This window comes from Dermacentor andersoni, chromosome 1 (assembly GCF_023375885.2).
Source record: "Dermacentor andersoni chromosome 1, qqDerAnde1_hic_scaffold, whole genome shotgun sequence".
Lineage (NCBI taxonomy): Eukaryota > Metazoa > Arthropoda > Arachnida > Ixodida > Ixodidae > Dermacentor > Dermacentor andersoni.
This window is the reverse complement of record NC_092814.1, coordinates 339,774,964-339,791,425: the sequence shown is the minus strand read 5'-3', so window position 1 is coordinate 339,791,425 and position 16,462 is coordinate 339,774,964. Positions and strand designations below refer to the sequence as shown.

At 46.7% G+C, this 16,462-nt stretch overlaps 1 protein-coding gene across 1 annotated transcript; it reads left to right on the top strand.

Moving 5' to 3' along the window:
* The first annotated feature begins 2,870 nt into the window (after positions 1-2,870).
* On the top strand, positions 2,871-13,753 carry LOC126516419 (uncharacterized). The gene is made up of 4 exons (XM_050166542.2): positions 2,871-3,396; positions 5,074-5,364; positions 8,563-8,714; positions 13,505-13,753. Exons 1-4 carry the CDS (start codon positions 3,014-3,016, stop codon positions 13,651-13,653), a joined length of 975 nt encoding a protein of 324 aa, XP_050022499.1. The 5' UTR covers positions 2,871-3,013; the 3' UTR covers positions 13,654-13,753.
* The last annotated feature ends 2,709 nt before the right edge of the window (positions 13,754-16,462 follow it).

Here is a 16,462-nt window from a genome sequence, read left to right as displayed (position 1 = left end):
GAGTCCCCTCAATCTCGTAATCATCGTGGTCTTGGCACGCTAAACACAAGAATTTTATTAATTTCTTTCTTATTAAAAAGATACCACGCCCCACTGGGTGGTGTCTGCCTGCAGTGATTACCGAAAGGTTATGATCGTGAAAGACTGGTCTAGTTTACCATACTATGGCGATCGCGACTGCACTAGTCACAAGGCCAATGCAAATTTGTCGCGACACTTGGGGCGAAAAGTGGTCTATAGAAGCAATTGTCACTGACACCGGCAAGGAGTACTTATGGGAGCAGCGGTTGAAGCACGACTTGGTGAGGGGATGAAGAGACATTGTTAAAAAAACGTTTTCAGTTTTTTTCTTCCGTTTTTTTAACAGAGAAGTTGTTTATGCATACCTTGTGCCGCCGTTGTCAGACTTCGCTAAATAGGGGCCACGTGACCTAGCGCGGGAGAGGAAAAAGAGAGCTCAACAGAGGGAAAGAGGGTGTAGAGACCCCTTTCGCCCTGTCAGAATGCTGTCTTATACGCGAATATAATACGGTTGTCACACGGTGCATTTTCGGTGTTCGAGCCAGATCGGCATCGAATGTATCGACGATTGATTCCACCCTATCGCGAAAGACATACATGTTATGCTGGAGGTTTGCGGCCACCGAGCAGTGCCCAGCGATTGAAACGCGATACTAAGAGCGCGTGGCTGTCGGCACTCCTTGCTGGCGCAAGGTGGGCTTTTAATTTTTGCTGTCTCCTCGAATTTGCTCTAAAAGCAGACGAGGTTGCCGCACATGGCATGAAAAGCCCGTCGTTAAGTGCTCCAGAGGTGGGGTTCATGCCATCCCAGTGTCCTGCAGTAAAGTGCATATCGGCCGAACCAAACGTTACGTGAACGACCGCTCATAAGGGAGATGCACAAAAAGTAGGTAGGAAACAGGGCAAGCGCACACATATGGTGGCCCGCGTTGTGTGGCCCATTTCTAGTAGACAAACAAGCTGGGCAGGAGCGGTAAGGATTTTTTCAGCACTTGCATTGGAAGCCTTTTATTTTTTTAAGCGAGGAAAACAGAGATCGTTGTATAAGTGAGCAGTCAATTGCACTTCTCAACTCAGAGTTTGACTTCTTGCGCAACCTTCTTTGACGTACACGTGTCCTTCTTGCGATGTTTCTGTATTTTTTATTGCATGCATGCGTGACAAGGTGATATAAAGGCGAAAACCCTCCCGCCAATAAACAGTCGTGAGTAGCTCTTGTCTTCGCTTTCCCTTCTTAAGCGCATTGTCTTTTTTGGTGCGCTAATTTTCCGCATCAGGCAAATTCAAGACAGACCCGCGTTGGTGGTTTATAACGGCTATGGTGTTGCCCTGCTGAGCGCGGGATCAAATCCCGACCGCGTCAGCCGCATTTCGATTGGCGCGAGATGCAAAAAAAAAAAAAAGAAAAAGAAAAATGCCCGAGCCCCGTGCATTGGGGGTGCATTAAAAAACGCCAGGTTGTCGAAATTTATCCGAAGTACCCCACTATGGTGTGCCTCGTGATCAGATCCTGCTTTGGCAAGTAAAACCTCACAATTTAATTTCCTTAATGCAAGACCCAGCATTTATTTATTATTCTTAGCAAGAACCGTATTAAAATGTCTGGAGCATTTTCTGTCACGATTAATAAGGTGCACACTGTTGCGTGACGATGTACTTTCTAAGTCAATTCATGATTTGTAATGTGCTACCGTTTTGATGTTTTACACCGCTGGTTTGCTGTGTGAACTCTTCGATGTCCCTCCTACAAGGCCCCGCACTTTGCGCCTGCAGTATTCCAAAGAAATAAATCAATCCAAATTTCAAGCTGCCTCGCACGCGAAAGCAAGGGGCTATATAAAGTCAATCAGGGGTGCTATTGGGGGACATTTCGCCATGTTGCGAAATTCCTCGATGTCGGCGTTTTGAGTCAATCACAGTTGTAGCATCCTTGTGGGCCAATCAGAGCAGACAATTTTGCGGAATGTGGCAATGGCCCCAATAGCATCCCAGCAGACTACATTGGTCAAGCTATCCTTTCTTTCAAAAGTGGGCTGAGCAATTGCATACTACGGCAGAAATGTTCGCCCAATCACGCGGCACAGAGTTTTACGAAATATATGCGCGTTGAATAATCCCAGTCTTCGATCACTTCGACGTCACAGTATACATGAGCGGTAAGCATCGCGAATCATATAATACTAAAACCTTCATCTAATGATCCCTATTTATCTCTATCACACATATTTTGCAAGTTTTGTGATTTCTTTGTTTCATTCGGTTATTAAGGCAGACTTGAGTTATTGTTTACTATATATATTTAAGCGCCTGTGTGGCATGATAAACGAGGCCACCATTTTCCAGTTTCCATGTCTTCAAAATTTGGTTATGCCCACTCTAATTTTTTTAACAGCGTTGAGAGCAAGGTCGGTCACATATTGGACGCGGAAGGCGTAGGTAGCTCTATTATAGCTCAGCTGGCTGATTACGCAGCCGTCAAACGTAGACGAGGAGCCGGCCAACTAAGTGAATTGAGACTGCAGAAGAAGCAAAAGAAACATACGCTCAAACGCTTCTTCACAATGAAGCAAAATAAAAAGAAAAGTGCCGTGAAATAAACAATCATGGATAAACACAGCCGAATAAGTTTTCATAATATGCTAGCGAGAGTACCGGAAGCGTTTACTCTCTTTTTCGCCTCATCTACGGCGCGATAAAGTACCGAAAGAAAAGCCTTCCTGATCCTCATCCACTCCTGCTTCCTTCCTCAGAGTTGATGTAATTTCATATAAGTGTCCCCTCTCGCAGCTATCCCCACTCACGCGCTCGATTCGCCCGCCGCCGTCGACAACCGGAAGAAGGCGGAGCTAGCAACCCCCGAGTCATAAGCTCGGGTGCACAGGAGGCGACGCCGTAAACCGCAAGCAAAAGAGCCAGCAAGCGCAAACGCGCGGCGAAACCGTCAAGAACCGCGGCTCCACAGGACCAGGGTCGCCCTCGCTCCCACGACGCCATGCATCGCGGCCACCACGCTCGCGCCGCACTCCTGCTCGCCGTCGCCGCCCTGGCGCCTTCGCTGTGCCTGGGCGACGAGGCCGTCTGCAAGGACACGAGCGGCACCTACGAGACGTCGTACACGTGCGAGGGCTTCGCGGAAGCGCGGGACTTCGGTCGCCACCTGGACCGCGGCCGCGTCCCCCGCTCGTCGCGGGGACTCAGTTTCATCCTGCGCGATTCGCGTCCGCGCGACTTCCCCGCCGGCTGGCTGGAGGGCGTGAACGCCACTCTGCTCGAGTTTCAGAACGTCTCGCTCGCGTCGCCGGAGTCGTACGACGCGGTGCTGTCCGGGCTCGCCGGAGACGCGCCAGCGTCCTCCGTGGAGCGCCTGGTCTTCAGGTATACGTGTGGACGATGCGTGCGTTTAGCGATGTGTGTACCAGGTACTTACATGCATCCATGTACTACATGCATGCGTGTATGTACTACACTTGAGTATACGGCAAACAAATGATTGATGATTGAGGACCTTAAACGAGAAATTGTAAGAGTTGGGTTGAAGATTGATAAGCAAAAGAAAAAAAAAAAGGGCGATTCCACGCCAAACGTCCTAGACATTGTGCTCGACGCCCTCTAATGTTATTCCAAAAAATTGCGGACAATCATTTTGGTGCACTATTTGACCTCCTTGGCTATGTTTTTAAGAAAAATAGTTTTGCTACCAACGATTTGAATGTTGCCACAGTGAGCGCAACGTAGGTTGCGAAACAAAAAAACAAAAAAAAATACACCCGCCGGAATATAATACTACACGGAGTACCTTAAATATCTGGCAGATGCTAGAAAAGTAATTGTGTTTTTCGTTCTTCCCCATTGGCAGCCGATAATTTGTATCACAATCACAATAAAGCAATACTGTAATTCTGCGCCAATTCCGACTATTTTTACAAGGTTCTACGCGTTTTGCAGATACTACCGAACTGCATCAAATGGCTGGGTAGTTGGCAGTAAGTGGGTCAAAAAAACTATTGAAGTTGATGGAAAATAAGGTTCGAAGTGGAAGAGGCGCAAACGTTGAAAAATGTGCGAGATGCCTCATGTTCAGGCACACATACAGGGTGTCGCAACTCTCATGTACCAATATTTAAAAATATGCAAATGCCGCATAGCTGGTCAGAACCAAGGTAATGTTGTTTGTCGTCTCTTGGAAATACTCAGACTAACTTTTGCCTTCCGCCTAATTGCATAATTAGTCTTGATTAATTATATACTTATTCAAACATTACGAGTAGATGAAAAGTGTCGATGAGAAAATGGTAGAGCAACATGAAAAACTCCCGACACAGCTTTCCGTTGCTCAGTACGTGTTACACAAAAGCGTTTTTTCCGAGCGTGAAAGAAGCCCGCGAATACACGCAAGGGGCCTCGAGCGGCCAGTCCCGTGGCCATCTTGCGAAACATGGAAGCACTCTGGCATATTATCCAAACGGCCAATTAACCTGGTTAATCTCTCTGCCTTTCATTTCTTGTTGTTTCCACTCTCTCTCTTCTTTAGGCTTTAGTTTTGCTCCCTTCGCCCAGTAGCGAGGATATAATGAACAGGTGGCCTGACCAGGAATACACGATGGTTAAAAATTAGATAATGGGGTTTTACGTGCCAAAACCACTTTCTGATTATGAGGCACGCCGTAGTGGAGGACTCCGGAAATTTTGACCACCTGAGGTTCTTTAACGTGCACCTAAATCTAAGCACCATGGGTGTTTTCGCATTTATCCCCCATCGAAATGCGGCCGCCGTGGCCGGGATTCGAACCCGCGACCTCGTGCTCAGCACCCCAACACCATAGCCACTGAGACACGATGGTGCGCTCGGCGCAGCAGAACAGACGCCACGGAAAGACACAGCCTACCCAATTTCGAACATCTACGCCGCTTCTTGAACTCGTTGAAACTTTTCCCGGGGTATTCAGTTGGTTTAGTTACGTTTAATGACGTATAAAGTCCGACTGTTGTGTGTTGCGCCCGACGTGTTCGCACGAGAGGCAACAGCCGAGCGTCTTGGTGTCCCCTGCGCAGCTACGACAGCACGCTTCCAGCCAGCTGGGAGACCCTGCGCAAGCTGCCGCGCCTTAAGACTCTCGGGCTGGTCAAGATGAGCGGCCTGAGGCTGGGCCGCGACTTTGGCCTCCTGCCGCGCACCGTGCGGGGCGTCAGCGTGCTCCACTCGAGCGTGGATAGCGTCGAGGAGGGCTGGCTCGCCGAGCTGCCCGACCTCGAGTACGTGGTCATCCGAGACTCGAAGCTCGCCCTCTTCTCCCGGAGCATGCTGCCCACGCCCGCGCTCAAGCTGCGGAGCATCGACCTCGAGTGAGTGTGCCCGCACGGAGCTGGGCGTCGCAGTGGGAAATGCTGGTTGACAAACTGAGGGGGTGACTTCGTCGCAAGGTGCCTGCGCTTCACGCTACAGAAAAGAAAGGTTTCTAAAATAGTAGCTACCACTTCGTTTGCGTAACATTCTCTGATTTTGTAATAAATCCAAAGCTCAATATACGCGCGAGCTATCCATAAGCTATGTCGACGTTCACTTAACAAACGCAATTGCCCGGTACAACCTGTCGTGTGCTATTCCGTGTGATGGCAACGTTTAAAATATTTTTGGGATCATCTACAATTTCTTTAATGGCGCTCAGTTGGGAGCCCTGTCTCGCTTTCCTGAAAACGTAATTATAGACAACTGGTTCAACAATACAACTGGCGAGGCATTTGTTAGGAACAACTACGTGCTCAGATTTTCAATTCGCGCATTTTACACGACGGCTATGAAACGCTACATGCGGTAATACCAGCGTCCCGCTATATTGCGACTTTTATTCTTCTTGAGCTGTCATGACGTACGCTGTAAAAAAACAGCCATCACTTTTATTGGTCGCAATTTTATTATGTTTAACTAGCCATCGGAGAAACTCAGACATTTCTGTCGCTGTGAACAAGCAGAGAAAACGAGAATCACGAACACCAATGAAAATAATATTAATCGTAATAATAAATTGTTCGTCATAATAATACAACTTGTTTGATACCGCTTGCAGTACGTCATGGTGTACGCCTTACAAAATGACGGCCCACCATCATTTTGACGGGTAAATGCCTGGAAACAATGCTGCCAAGATGTTTCTCGTCATTTTCTGCAGCCTTTTCTGCACCGTATGATAGTGTATCGCAATCACGCATGTCACCTTTAGCAATATCACGCGTCATTCGGCGACCGTGTTAAGAGAAATTGCGCAGTGTACAAGCACGATGTACGTGCTACGAGTTTTATCCATGTTGATGCTTGCCTGCGTAACGGCTCTCTAATTCAGCTACTTCAACAACTTTATGTTAAAAGCCGCGGGATATACTCAGGACCCAGCAAAATAGTCAGCAGCATTACGCTTGTTATTGCTTCGCTGTTTTTTTTTCTTATTAAGTGTGCGGTCATTTTAACGCTTCTAGAACAAAAACGGCTTGTGTAATTACCCCTGTCGATACTGTACCCAAACGTCGGTAATTCTTTAAAATTTATGCATGTTCTTGATGGCCAGGTTCAGGGCGCCCTGATCCTGGCGGACTGGTCAGAAGTATAAGGCGCGCAGTGTGCTCGAGTGCAGCAGTTTCCCTTTTGTACCTATAGACAAGAATTTTCTGTTGTAGGTCCCAGCTAGGTTCTGTCGGGAACTGTAAAAACTGGCGAACAAGCAGCCGTGGTAGCGCTCAGCCTGCTCTTACCGCATGCTTGCCGTCAGTGTCCACTCCCACGGAGTAAAGAAAAGATAGGAGGGAACTTTACGCGACAACCTTGAAGCCCTACCCAAGAAAAAAGAAAGAAAGAAAGCAAGGAGGAAAATCCAGGGGCTTTCCAAGAGTTCTACCGTAAGCACGTGATCGTGTGACACGAGAGGGCAGGCGGTGCGCCGCAGCCCCGGACTCGGTGCGCAGTTGTCACAGCCGCTCAGGCGGGTTCCACTTTTCTTTCTTGGTTTTCATTCTCCGACTAGGGGAAAATTCCCGCCGTGCGAAGCGCTGAACGGCCAGCGGAAAGGAGGAGGGAACGGCTTCAGAGGAGGTCGGCTCGGTAATGGTATAGGCCACGCCTTCTGCCAAACTTACTACCTCCATGTTCGCTCGAAATCAGCAACCAAACCCGCCATCCCTGCGCTGGCCTCGCCGACAGATCACGACTAGAGTGTGAATTATGCACGCTTTGTCTTAATACGGGACTGAGAGCAAGAAAAATGCTTGCCTATAACATGTTCTGTACACTGCATACCATTCTCGCAATACAGGGTGTTCCAACTATCAGTCACGGGGACATTTTTTAGAAAATGAGGTGGATCACTTGTACGCGAACAAAACCAAGCACGTACATATTCGGAGTCGGGTCTAGCAGCCACCAGTTCCATTTTTGTCGATAACATTCGATTAGTTAACTATAATTATTTATACGACTGTGAATTACTATTCTCATTGCAGATGTATCAATTAACACGCTGTAGAGAGTTACAATTATAGGCCACATTGATCCGTGTTGCCTTCGGCACGATACAATATGCGTGCGTATTTTTTCTAGCTGCAAATGAAAGCCTGAGAAATATGTGTAACTTATGTAAACGTCTTTAGCTACCGCAAGACTGTCTCGAGCTCATTAACAGTGCACGCCTGTGACAGGGGGATGCGGACGATCTCAGAGAATTTCGTGAACCCCGATATCGCATAGTTCAAGTGAAATATGAGGTTTATTCTGTTACTATTTCCCAGCTCTGCCTTCTGCGAATGGTTCGCCGTACGCAGCTTCTATGTTCAACTAGTGCGCTTCAGCAGTAAAATGGCCTTAATTTTTTTTTTTAAGAGCTTACCACCACACGTGAGGTTTTTTCCGCTTCAGGACCAGTTTATGTTTTTCGGCCTCATCACGATGCTAACTTGTTTGGACAAATTCACCCATATTATGTCAGTCTTTTCATTCCTGTATTGTGGCTAGTTCAACAGGGACAGACAAATGAAGGACGTAAAGCAGCCGTTACAGTTCCAGCTAGTGCCCGCTTTTATCTTTTGTCCTGCCTTCTTTTTTAGCCCCTCTATTATATTTGCGTAGCTCTCTATGAATGCCTATCAAGTGGCTCAGTTTCTACACTGTTTTCGAGCGTGACTGACATCTCATTTTCCCTCGCGAAGCTTTTTTGGCGGAATAGGCGCCTTGGTTCCCTGTATGGGTGTTAGCATCACATTAATTGTCCCTCATTCCCCTTCCAGTAGCAACGTTGCGCTGCTGTCGAACAAAATTAACGATGAACGCTTTATTACGGGCATTGACTGAATGTAAATATTCCTTATCGTCTTTCAGTCTGCTTACCTCCTTCCAAGGCGCAAGGTAGCCAACCGGGCTCATCCTGGTTAACTTCCTTGCCTTAACCTTATAGCCTGTCTCTCTCTCTCTCTCTCTCTTTTGAACTGTACGTGGTAACGTATGTGTTTTAGATGTTTTCTTACTAAAATGACAGTGGCGCATTTCTCTTTCGCTGCAAGCTACAACGAGTTGAGCGTCATTCCGGATGGATTCGGCGATGGCTTTCCGGCACTGGCGTTCCTTGACCTGGAGGGAAACAAAATCACCACCATCGAGGAGCAGGAACTTGCCGGTGTGCTCAGTGACACCGGGACTGTTGTCCTGCTTGGAAGTAAGTCTCGACGAGGGGATGCCACTTATATATGTAGAGTGTAGAGACAGTGACCTGGAAATTGCACAATTTCAGGCAGCTCCATGGTGTGAAGCAACGAGTCACACCCGTTGGAATCACATGAGCATATGACTTACACTGCCATAATTAGCGAGGACGAAGGGCGATGCTTGAACGGTCGCACATGAAAATGCTTATGCTACGACAAGATAACTAGGGAACGCGCAGAAGCTAGAAAAATGTGGGAATACAGTAAATATAAAGGAAATAATAAACAAAATTATAGGAAAGACTGGCTTACGTTCAGTTAGGCAAAAGCATGCCGCGCCATCCCAGCCTATCTCACAATGGCGGAAACCTGACAAAATCTATAAGGCATCGCCCTAGCTACCTTTGGCAGCCCCCGCAATGGCATATTCTGCCATTGAGCACGAGGTGGCGGCTTCTCGTGCTAGTGGTAGCGAGATCGGGATGCCTTAGAACACGCACCTATAAAGCGAGATATAAGAAGGAAGAAGAAGCCTGTGCTTGCTGCGGTAAAGCTAGAGAAACTATGGAGCATGTTTTATTAGAATGTGGAGAAGTCTGCCCAGCGGCCGATTTAGGCCCCACTGGCCTCCTTGAAGCCCTTGGGCTCAGCGAGAGCAGTGGAAAAGTAAACATGACCGCAGCAGGAATTAGTACGAGGCGATTGGAGGACTGGTGGAATAAAAGTAGGGAAACGACAAAAAATGGAGACGTACAAAAGCACAGTTCGCAATAGGGGATCAGAAAATTTTGTTGTGTGAGTTCATAGTGTTTTCTTTTTTTCTTTTTTTATTGTTTAACCTAGGTAGGACGTTAGCATGTAGGTAGCATTAGAGCTTCATGGCGCAACCCACCGCCCCATTCCATAGGGGACGCTCATAACATCCATCCATCCATCCGGTAGCGACCGCTTTCCCATGACAGCTGGGTGCGAGATGTCCATCTTCTTAGATCAGTGTACATGTCGGGGAATCAAGGCTGGTCTAGGCTAAACCGGGGCCCTACACTACTTGCCTCCTCACTCTCCAGGCGTATCTTTGTGATGCGAAACTATGTCAGTTACGAATAATTATTCAAAATCTTCGTGCCAATGGTTTTATAGCGAAGCTGTATATGGCTAGCCGGTTCTTCCGTCCGTCTGTCGCTTGTATGCCGAAAACTCCTCCGGCGCAACCACATGCGCATGCGCGAAAGAAAAAGAGAGAGAGAGAGAGAAAGGGAGACGCGCGATTGGCTGCGCCAGTAGTGAGTCGTTCTGCTCGCGGCACGAGCAGAACCGGGAACGCGCTCGTCTACGCCGTGCCGATGCTGCTGCCCGGGCACAACAGGTTCGTGCAGCCGAGCGCCAGCAGCAACTGCGTACCGAGGATCCGGCAGCCTACCAAGCCGCCGTTTAATGAACCATCGGGATTAACCCAGTGAGAAACACCGGGATCGCATGTCTCAGCTTCGCTGGTTGGGCAATGCTCGGCATTGCTTGGCTTGGTTGGCAGTGCTTGGGCAATGATTTGTTGAGTTAAACACACATCACATGGGAAGACTGCTTCGGACAGCAAGTAATCACAACGCCTGTCCAGAACATGAGAAAGAAAGCTTGGCTTTCTACGCGAACGAGCAAGCTATCAAAATGTACAGAATAACAGAAGGCCATACTTTTTCCCTTTTTCCAGTTCGCAAGCGTCGGAGCATACGTTTTCGCCTAAGACGAGCATCGAAGAGACATATTAGGGCGGCACGATGTGGTATTGTTGCCCCTGTACACCTTCTGTCTCATTGAAAGCCCTGTCTCGAGACTGAGTTATTAAACTGGCGATGGCAGACACCCGAATAGCCGTTAAAGATCGTTTGAATTTTTTTCACGCCTTTGTTAGAACGCGTCCCGTTGTGCGATAAGCAAATGCACAAAGCGACTGTCCTTGGATCATAACAGCGCCTCCAGAATGCGCCCATTGCTAGGTTGCATATTTGACATGCATATTTAGTGTACAAATTTGATATAAACCTCTAAAAAATATGGGAGGACTCAACCCCACTAGCTCGCCGGACGCGAATCGTTCTGATTCGAAATAAAGTTTCGCACTCACTCACTCAACTCACCATGACTGTCGACGGTAATGAGATAAGCATTCGAGCAATGTAGTCACCCACCATTTTTATGGAGTCAAGTTTATTTAACGTCTGTACTGGTCACTGTGAGACTTCAGTTGCTTCGGATGTATGTGACCTACTCCAGTATTGCTAGACTCTGCTAAGGCACTCGCGAGCCAAATTCACCCATGAGCATTGCGGTCGGACGACGACTGTAGGACGTGGACGTAGTGACGATGATAGAATGACAAAGAGAAAATGACGTTCAAGAAATGACAAAGGCGGTATGATGACTGCAGCATAACCCTAATGAGATGATGATTCTTAAATGAAAACGGTGGTGTAATGACGAGAGCGTGACAACAACGACAGGGGGACAATGGGATGATGACGATGGTGTGACGACTACGGTATGACGACGAGGATATGACGACAACCGGATCACGAGGATGTAATGACGACAATGACACGACCACGACGGTTTGACGACGATGGTAAGACAACGGAAACATAGTAGCGACTGTCTGACGACGATGTAATTGACGACAACGGCGTGACAACAGCGCATATTAACGATTGACTTGAAACATCATGATTACCATAGAATGAAGGAGGGAATGGCGTCCATGGATCGATGAAGGTGGTGCAATGACGACGTCATGACGACAATGTTATGACCTTACTGAAGTGATAGCGATGATAAAACAGCCGCGTGACGACGGCGACACAACGAGAATGATATGACGACGATATCGTGAAGACGACAGCATGCTGAGATTGAGATGAACAAGTTAGAAGAAGGAAGATGAAATAACCGCGGTGGCATTACGATGACGGTGGTATGGCAACGAATTCCTAATGATGACTGCATGACGACGACGGGATGACAACGGTATGAGGGCAATGGTACGGATATGAGTATACGATGACAATGGAATGATGACTGCATAACGAGGGCTCTATGATGACTGTGTCATGTGGCCGACGGCATCATAAGAGTCAGATCACGAAGCTCAAATGAGGACGATTTAACGACTCCCCAGGGCATCACTTTGGCGGTGTGACAACGAATGCATGCCGACGTCATGAGGATGATGGTGTAAAGACGACGGCATGACGGGAGCCGGATGACAAAGCTGGAATGGCGATGATGCAGTGAAAACGATGGCATAACGGTCAGGAGCACACACTTAGTGGCCCAATCTATTAGACTACTTTGGCCACTCCGCTGGCGTAGAAGGCGTGACGACGACGCACTGACGAGACCCAGATCACCCAGGTCACGAAGCTGGATTGATAACTATGGAAATGTCAGACCCAGGTCACGAAGCTAGTTTGACGGCTATGGAATTGCTACGACCGTATCCCAACCAAGAGCACTACTTACAGGCCTAAGCTGGTGACAACTTCGGCCACTTGGTGAGGGTCAGAAGATAGATAGATAGATAGATAGATAGATAGATAGATAGATAGATAGATAGATAGATAGATAGATAGATAGATAGATAGATAGATAGATAGATAGATAGATAGATAGATAGATAGATAGATAGATAGATAGATAGATAGATAGATAGATAGATAGATAGATAGATAGATAGATAGATAGATAGATAGATAGATAGATAGATAGATAGATAGATAGATAGATAGATAGATAGATAGATAGATAGATAGATAGATAGATAGATAGATAGATAGATAGATAGATAGATAGATAGATAGATAGATAGATAGATAGATAGATAGATAGATAGATAGATAGATAGATAGATAGATAGATAGATAGATAGATAGATAGATAGATAGATAGATAGATAGATAGATAGATAGATAGATAGATAGATAGATAGATAGATAGATAGATAGATAGATAGATAGATAGATAGATAGATAGATAGATAGATAGATAGATAGATAGATAGATAGATAGATAGATAGATAGATAGATAGATAGATAGATAGATAGATAGATAGATAGATAGATAGATAGATAGATAGATAGATAGATAGATAGATAGATAGATAGATAGATAGATAGATAGATAGATAGATAGATAGATAGATAGATAGATAGATTACATAAAAAATACAACAAGCGTTCCGAGTGTACAATGTCTCTACCACGCTGTTATGAGGTCATAACAATGGTTTCACTGCTGTAAGGAACCTGCGATAACACGGCCATTCATGAAGGCTCCCTACATTTCAATCGCAAGTGGAGCTACTACGCGCCTTCGCTTCCATGAAACATCGGCGGCTTCACTCGCGCGGCACCTCTCAGCACATTACCCCTATTCAAGCTCAATGTAGCTGGGATGCGGCAAGTGATACAACCTCTCTTGCACTAGAGTCACGACCCCTTTCCAGTCTTTCTTTATTTTTTTTTGCATTCACATTCCGTGCGCAGCATGAAATAAATTTAAGTTGAAGGTGAGCGCGTCGTCGTTAGTGTTTCTTTTTTACCTATTTGCCCCGTCTTTCACACTGTTCTAAATGCTTAATCTCCGGGTTGTTGTTGTTTTCTAGGGCGACCAAGTCACGTGCACAAATATGTACACCGTGACCGTAGATGCTCATATTGTGCTTTCAAAGAGGCTGTTTGTCTCGTGTTATAGTGAATAACCGAAATGAAACACACCAGCTGGCAAACTTACTCTTTCCGAACGACGCAGACAACCGCCTCCACTGCGACTGCAAGCTGGTCCACCTTCGGCGCCATTCGGACCGGCGGCTGCGCGCCCGCTGCCACTCTCCGGACAAACTGCGAGGACGCAGCGTGCAGAGCCTCACGGACGCCGAGCTTGGTTGCCCGAAGCTCTAACGCGGGCAACGCGAGCACGCGTCGCACTCGATGTATTGTCTGTTGCACTTCTTCCACACCATCTCTCTGAAAGTAAATGTTCTCTGCCTGCTTGATCCAACCACGGTTTCCTCTCGAGTCCTCCTCTTGCATTAAACATCTCGCTCACCTCGTCTAGGTGCTTCCGTCATGTACTTCCATGCAAATCGTAGATATTTGGATATTTGGATTCTTTGGATATTCTCCGGCTTGTGCATCCTTCACTGGTAAGAACTAGCAGAATACAACATTAGCACCATAAATTGTAACCCATCATTACCGCTACCTGGAGTTTGGTATTTCAGAATTCAGATTTAAGAGCGTGAAACTTAGCGGAATGTCCATGGTAATATTTTGGATACGCTTCAGCAACCTTTCAGTTGTTTTAAGTTGAGCTAACCAATTACTAAATGCTTAAGTAATGCAGAAATTATTTTGCTACTTCAATAATGTTTAAAAATTTTAAAAGCGAAGCTTTTTTTTTTTTGCGAACCTTGCCGGTTTTCGTGACCATGACGTGGTTGTCCCCTTAACGGAAAAGCACACCAATCACAGCAAACTACGCGCGCTGGGCGCGCCGCTGGTTTTCCTGCACCACCACGAGATGGCGCTCGCATTCGCGGAGCCCGGTGGCGCAAGCCACCACCCCGTTCCAAAGGGGTCGCTCATAACATCCGTCCATCCATCCATCCGGCTGTGCGGGTGAAAGAAAAAAAGAAGCAATAAAAATTGAAAGCTCGCCTTTGTGCAACCGCGGCTGCACGGTAATGTGGTGTGTGTGTGTGTGTGTGTGTGTGTGTGTGTGTGTGTGTGTGTGTGTGTGTGTGTGTGTGTGTGTGTGTGTGTGTGTGTGTGTGTGTGTGTGTGTGTGTGTGTGTGTGTATACTCGTTGAGTCTCTTTAGGCACGCACACAAAGGTTCGCTGTATATAGATTACAACTGGTTGGACTTGCTGCATTTTTATAGTATGTACTTGGCATGGCCAGAAATGTAGGGGAAGTTTTTCTTAATATGAATTGACATTTAGGCTTTGTGGGGTAGAAATATTAGCAATTTTTATGAATACGTAATTTATGCGGCAGCTTTTTCAACGCACATCAGTGTGTTAGTTTATATCTGTTATCTTGGATCAAAGCTTGCAACCACAAATAACCACTGCTCATTGCCATATGTAAGCCCAGAAGTTGTTCTGCGCCCTTCCCAGCACAAGTTACATGAAGCGCTCGAAAATCTGAGTACAGAATTAAAGTTACATTTCACTCGAACTCTCATTTCCTGCACGTACGACTTCGAAGAAACAAAGGACGAAGGTTCTCTGCCCCATCAACTGTTCAAGTTGACCACCGTGTTGATGCGCAGGCGTGGCCGGACACTGTTTCTGTCTGTTTTCCCGTATCGCCTTTTTTCCATGCCTGGAGGGTGACGTTCCTGAACACCGCGTGCTTGTGCCACATGTGATGCATTATTCTACGCAGACCCGCAAATAAACTCTGTGCATGTATGAACTTGTACTGTGCGTGCATATGAACCGTGGCGTGTAAACTGTGCCTTATTTATTGCATTATTTTTGTGTGCACATCTGCTATTCCCAAGTATTTGCTTTACGCAACAAGCAGCAGCCGGCACAACTCAAAGTCTCATGATATTAGCAACTGTAAGTTGCTAATACCTTGGACTTGCCGCGAACTCCATTTTTCTAAGAACCACTTTCTTCTTTCGTGGATTAATCGCTGCTGGTTGGTGGTGTGTCACTGTTCGTAGCTCTGCACTAAATACTGAGACATGTTAATAGACCCACGCAGGAAGAGCACTCCTTCTGCGTGTCTCTCTCGCCTCGTGTTATTTTTTTTTTTAGCTGGAAACACTATTGCGTGAAATATGCATTAACAGAAAAGAATCTCCTGTCTGTAAAATGTGTTACGCTGACGGGATAAAGCTGCACTGCCTTCTGATTAGTAATGCGCGCGAACACCTGCTTATTACATGCGTATGCGTACTGTAGCACAACTCGCGTTGGCAGAACTTCAGCGTTCATTAAAGAAGATTACCTGAACAGGCCAAATACACGAGCTAGTTAATATAATGCAATCATATCGGTCAAACCTGGCATTCCTGACAGAGATGTAGCCGGTCGGCAAAAGGCACCACCAACCGTCAACCTTACGAGCCTTTGTAAAATGTTCACTCTCGGTGCCTAAAGAGTATCATGTGATGAGAATAAAAATGCACTTAATACTGCAAACTCTTTGCATCTGTGACGAAGAAACGGGGCGATACATTCCATTGGCCATGAGAGCTCAGCACTCATGACCAAAGCGGCACCTAACTTGCACTAATTAGGGCGACACCCAAGTGCAAGCAAAAACTCCAAAACCAACACGATTACACTTATCGCCATAAGGCGAACCGCGCAATGTGCTGCTCTTGTCGCAGCCAATGAAGCACTTCTTGCGAGGAAACGTGCGGTGGCGAAGAATGACCATGAAGTACAGCGTTACTGTCTGGCGGGAAGCTGTAGAAATTATGAATTATTGTGATCCACGGAAACCGCTCACATCGCTTTCGCCCCGCCCTCCACTCATCATCATCATCATCATCATCATCATCATCATCATCATCATCATCAACAACAACAACAACCTGGTTAAGCCCACTGCAGGGCAAAGGCCTCTCCCATACTTCTCCAACAACCCCGGTTATGTACTAAGTGTGGCCATGTCGTCCCTGCAAACTTCTTAATCTCATCCACCCACCTAGCTTTCTGCCGCCCCCTGCTACGCTTCCCTTCCCT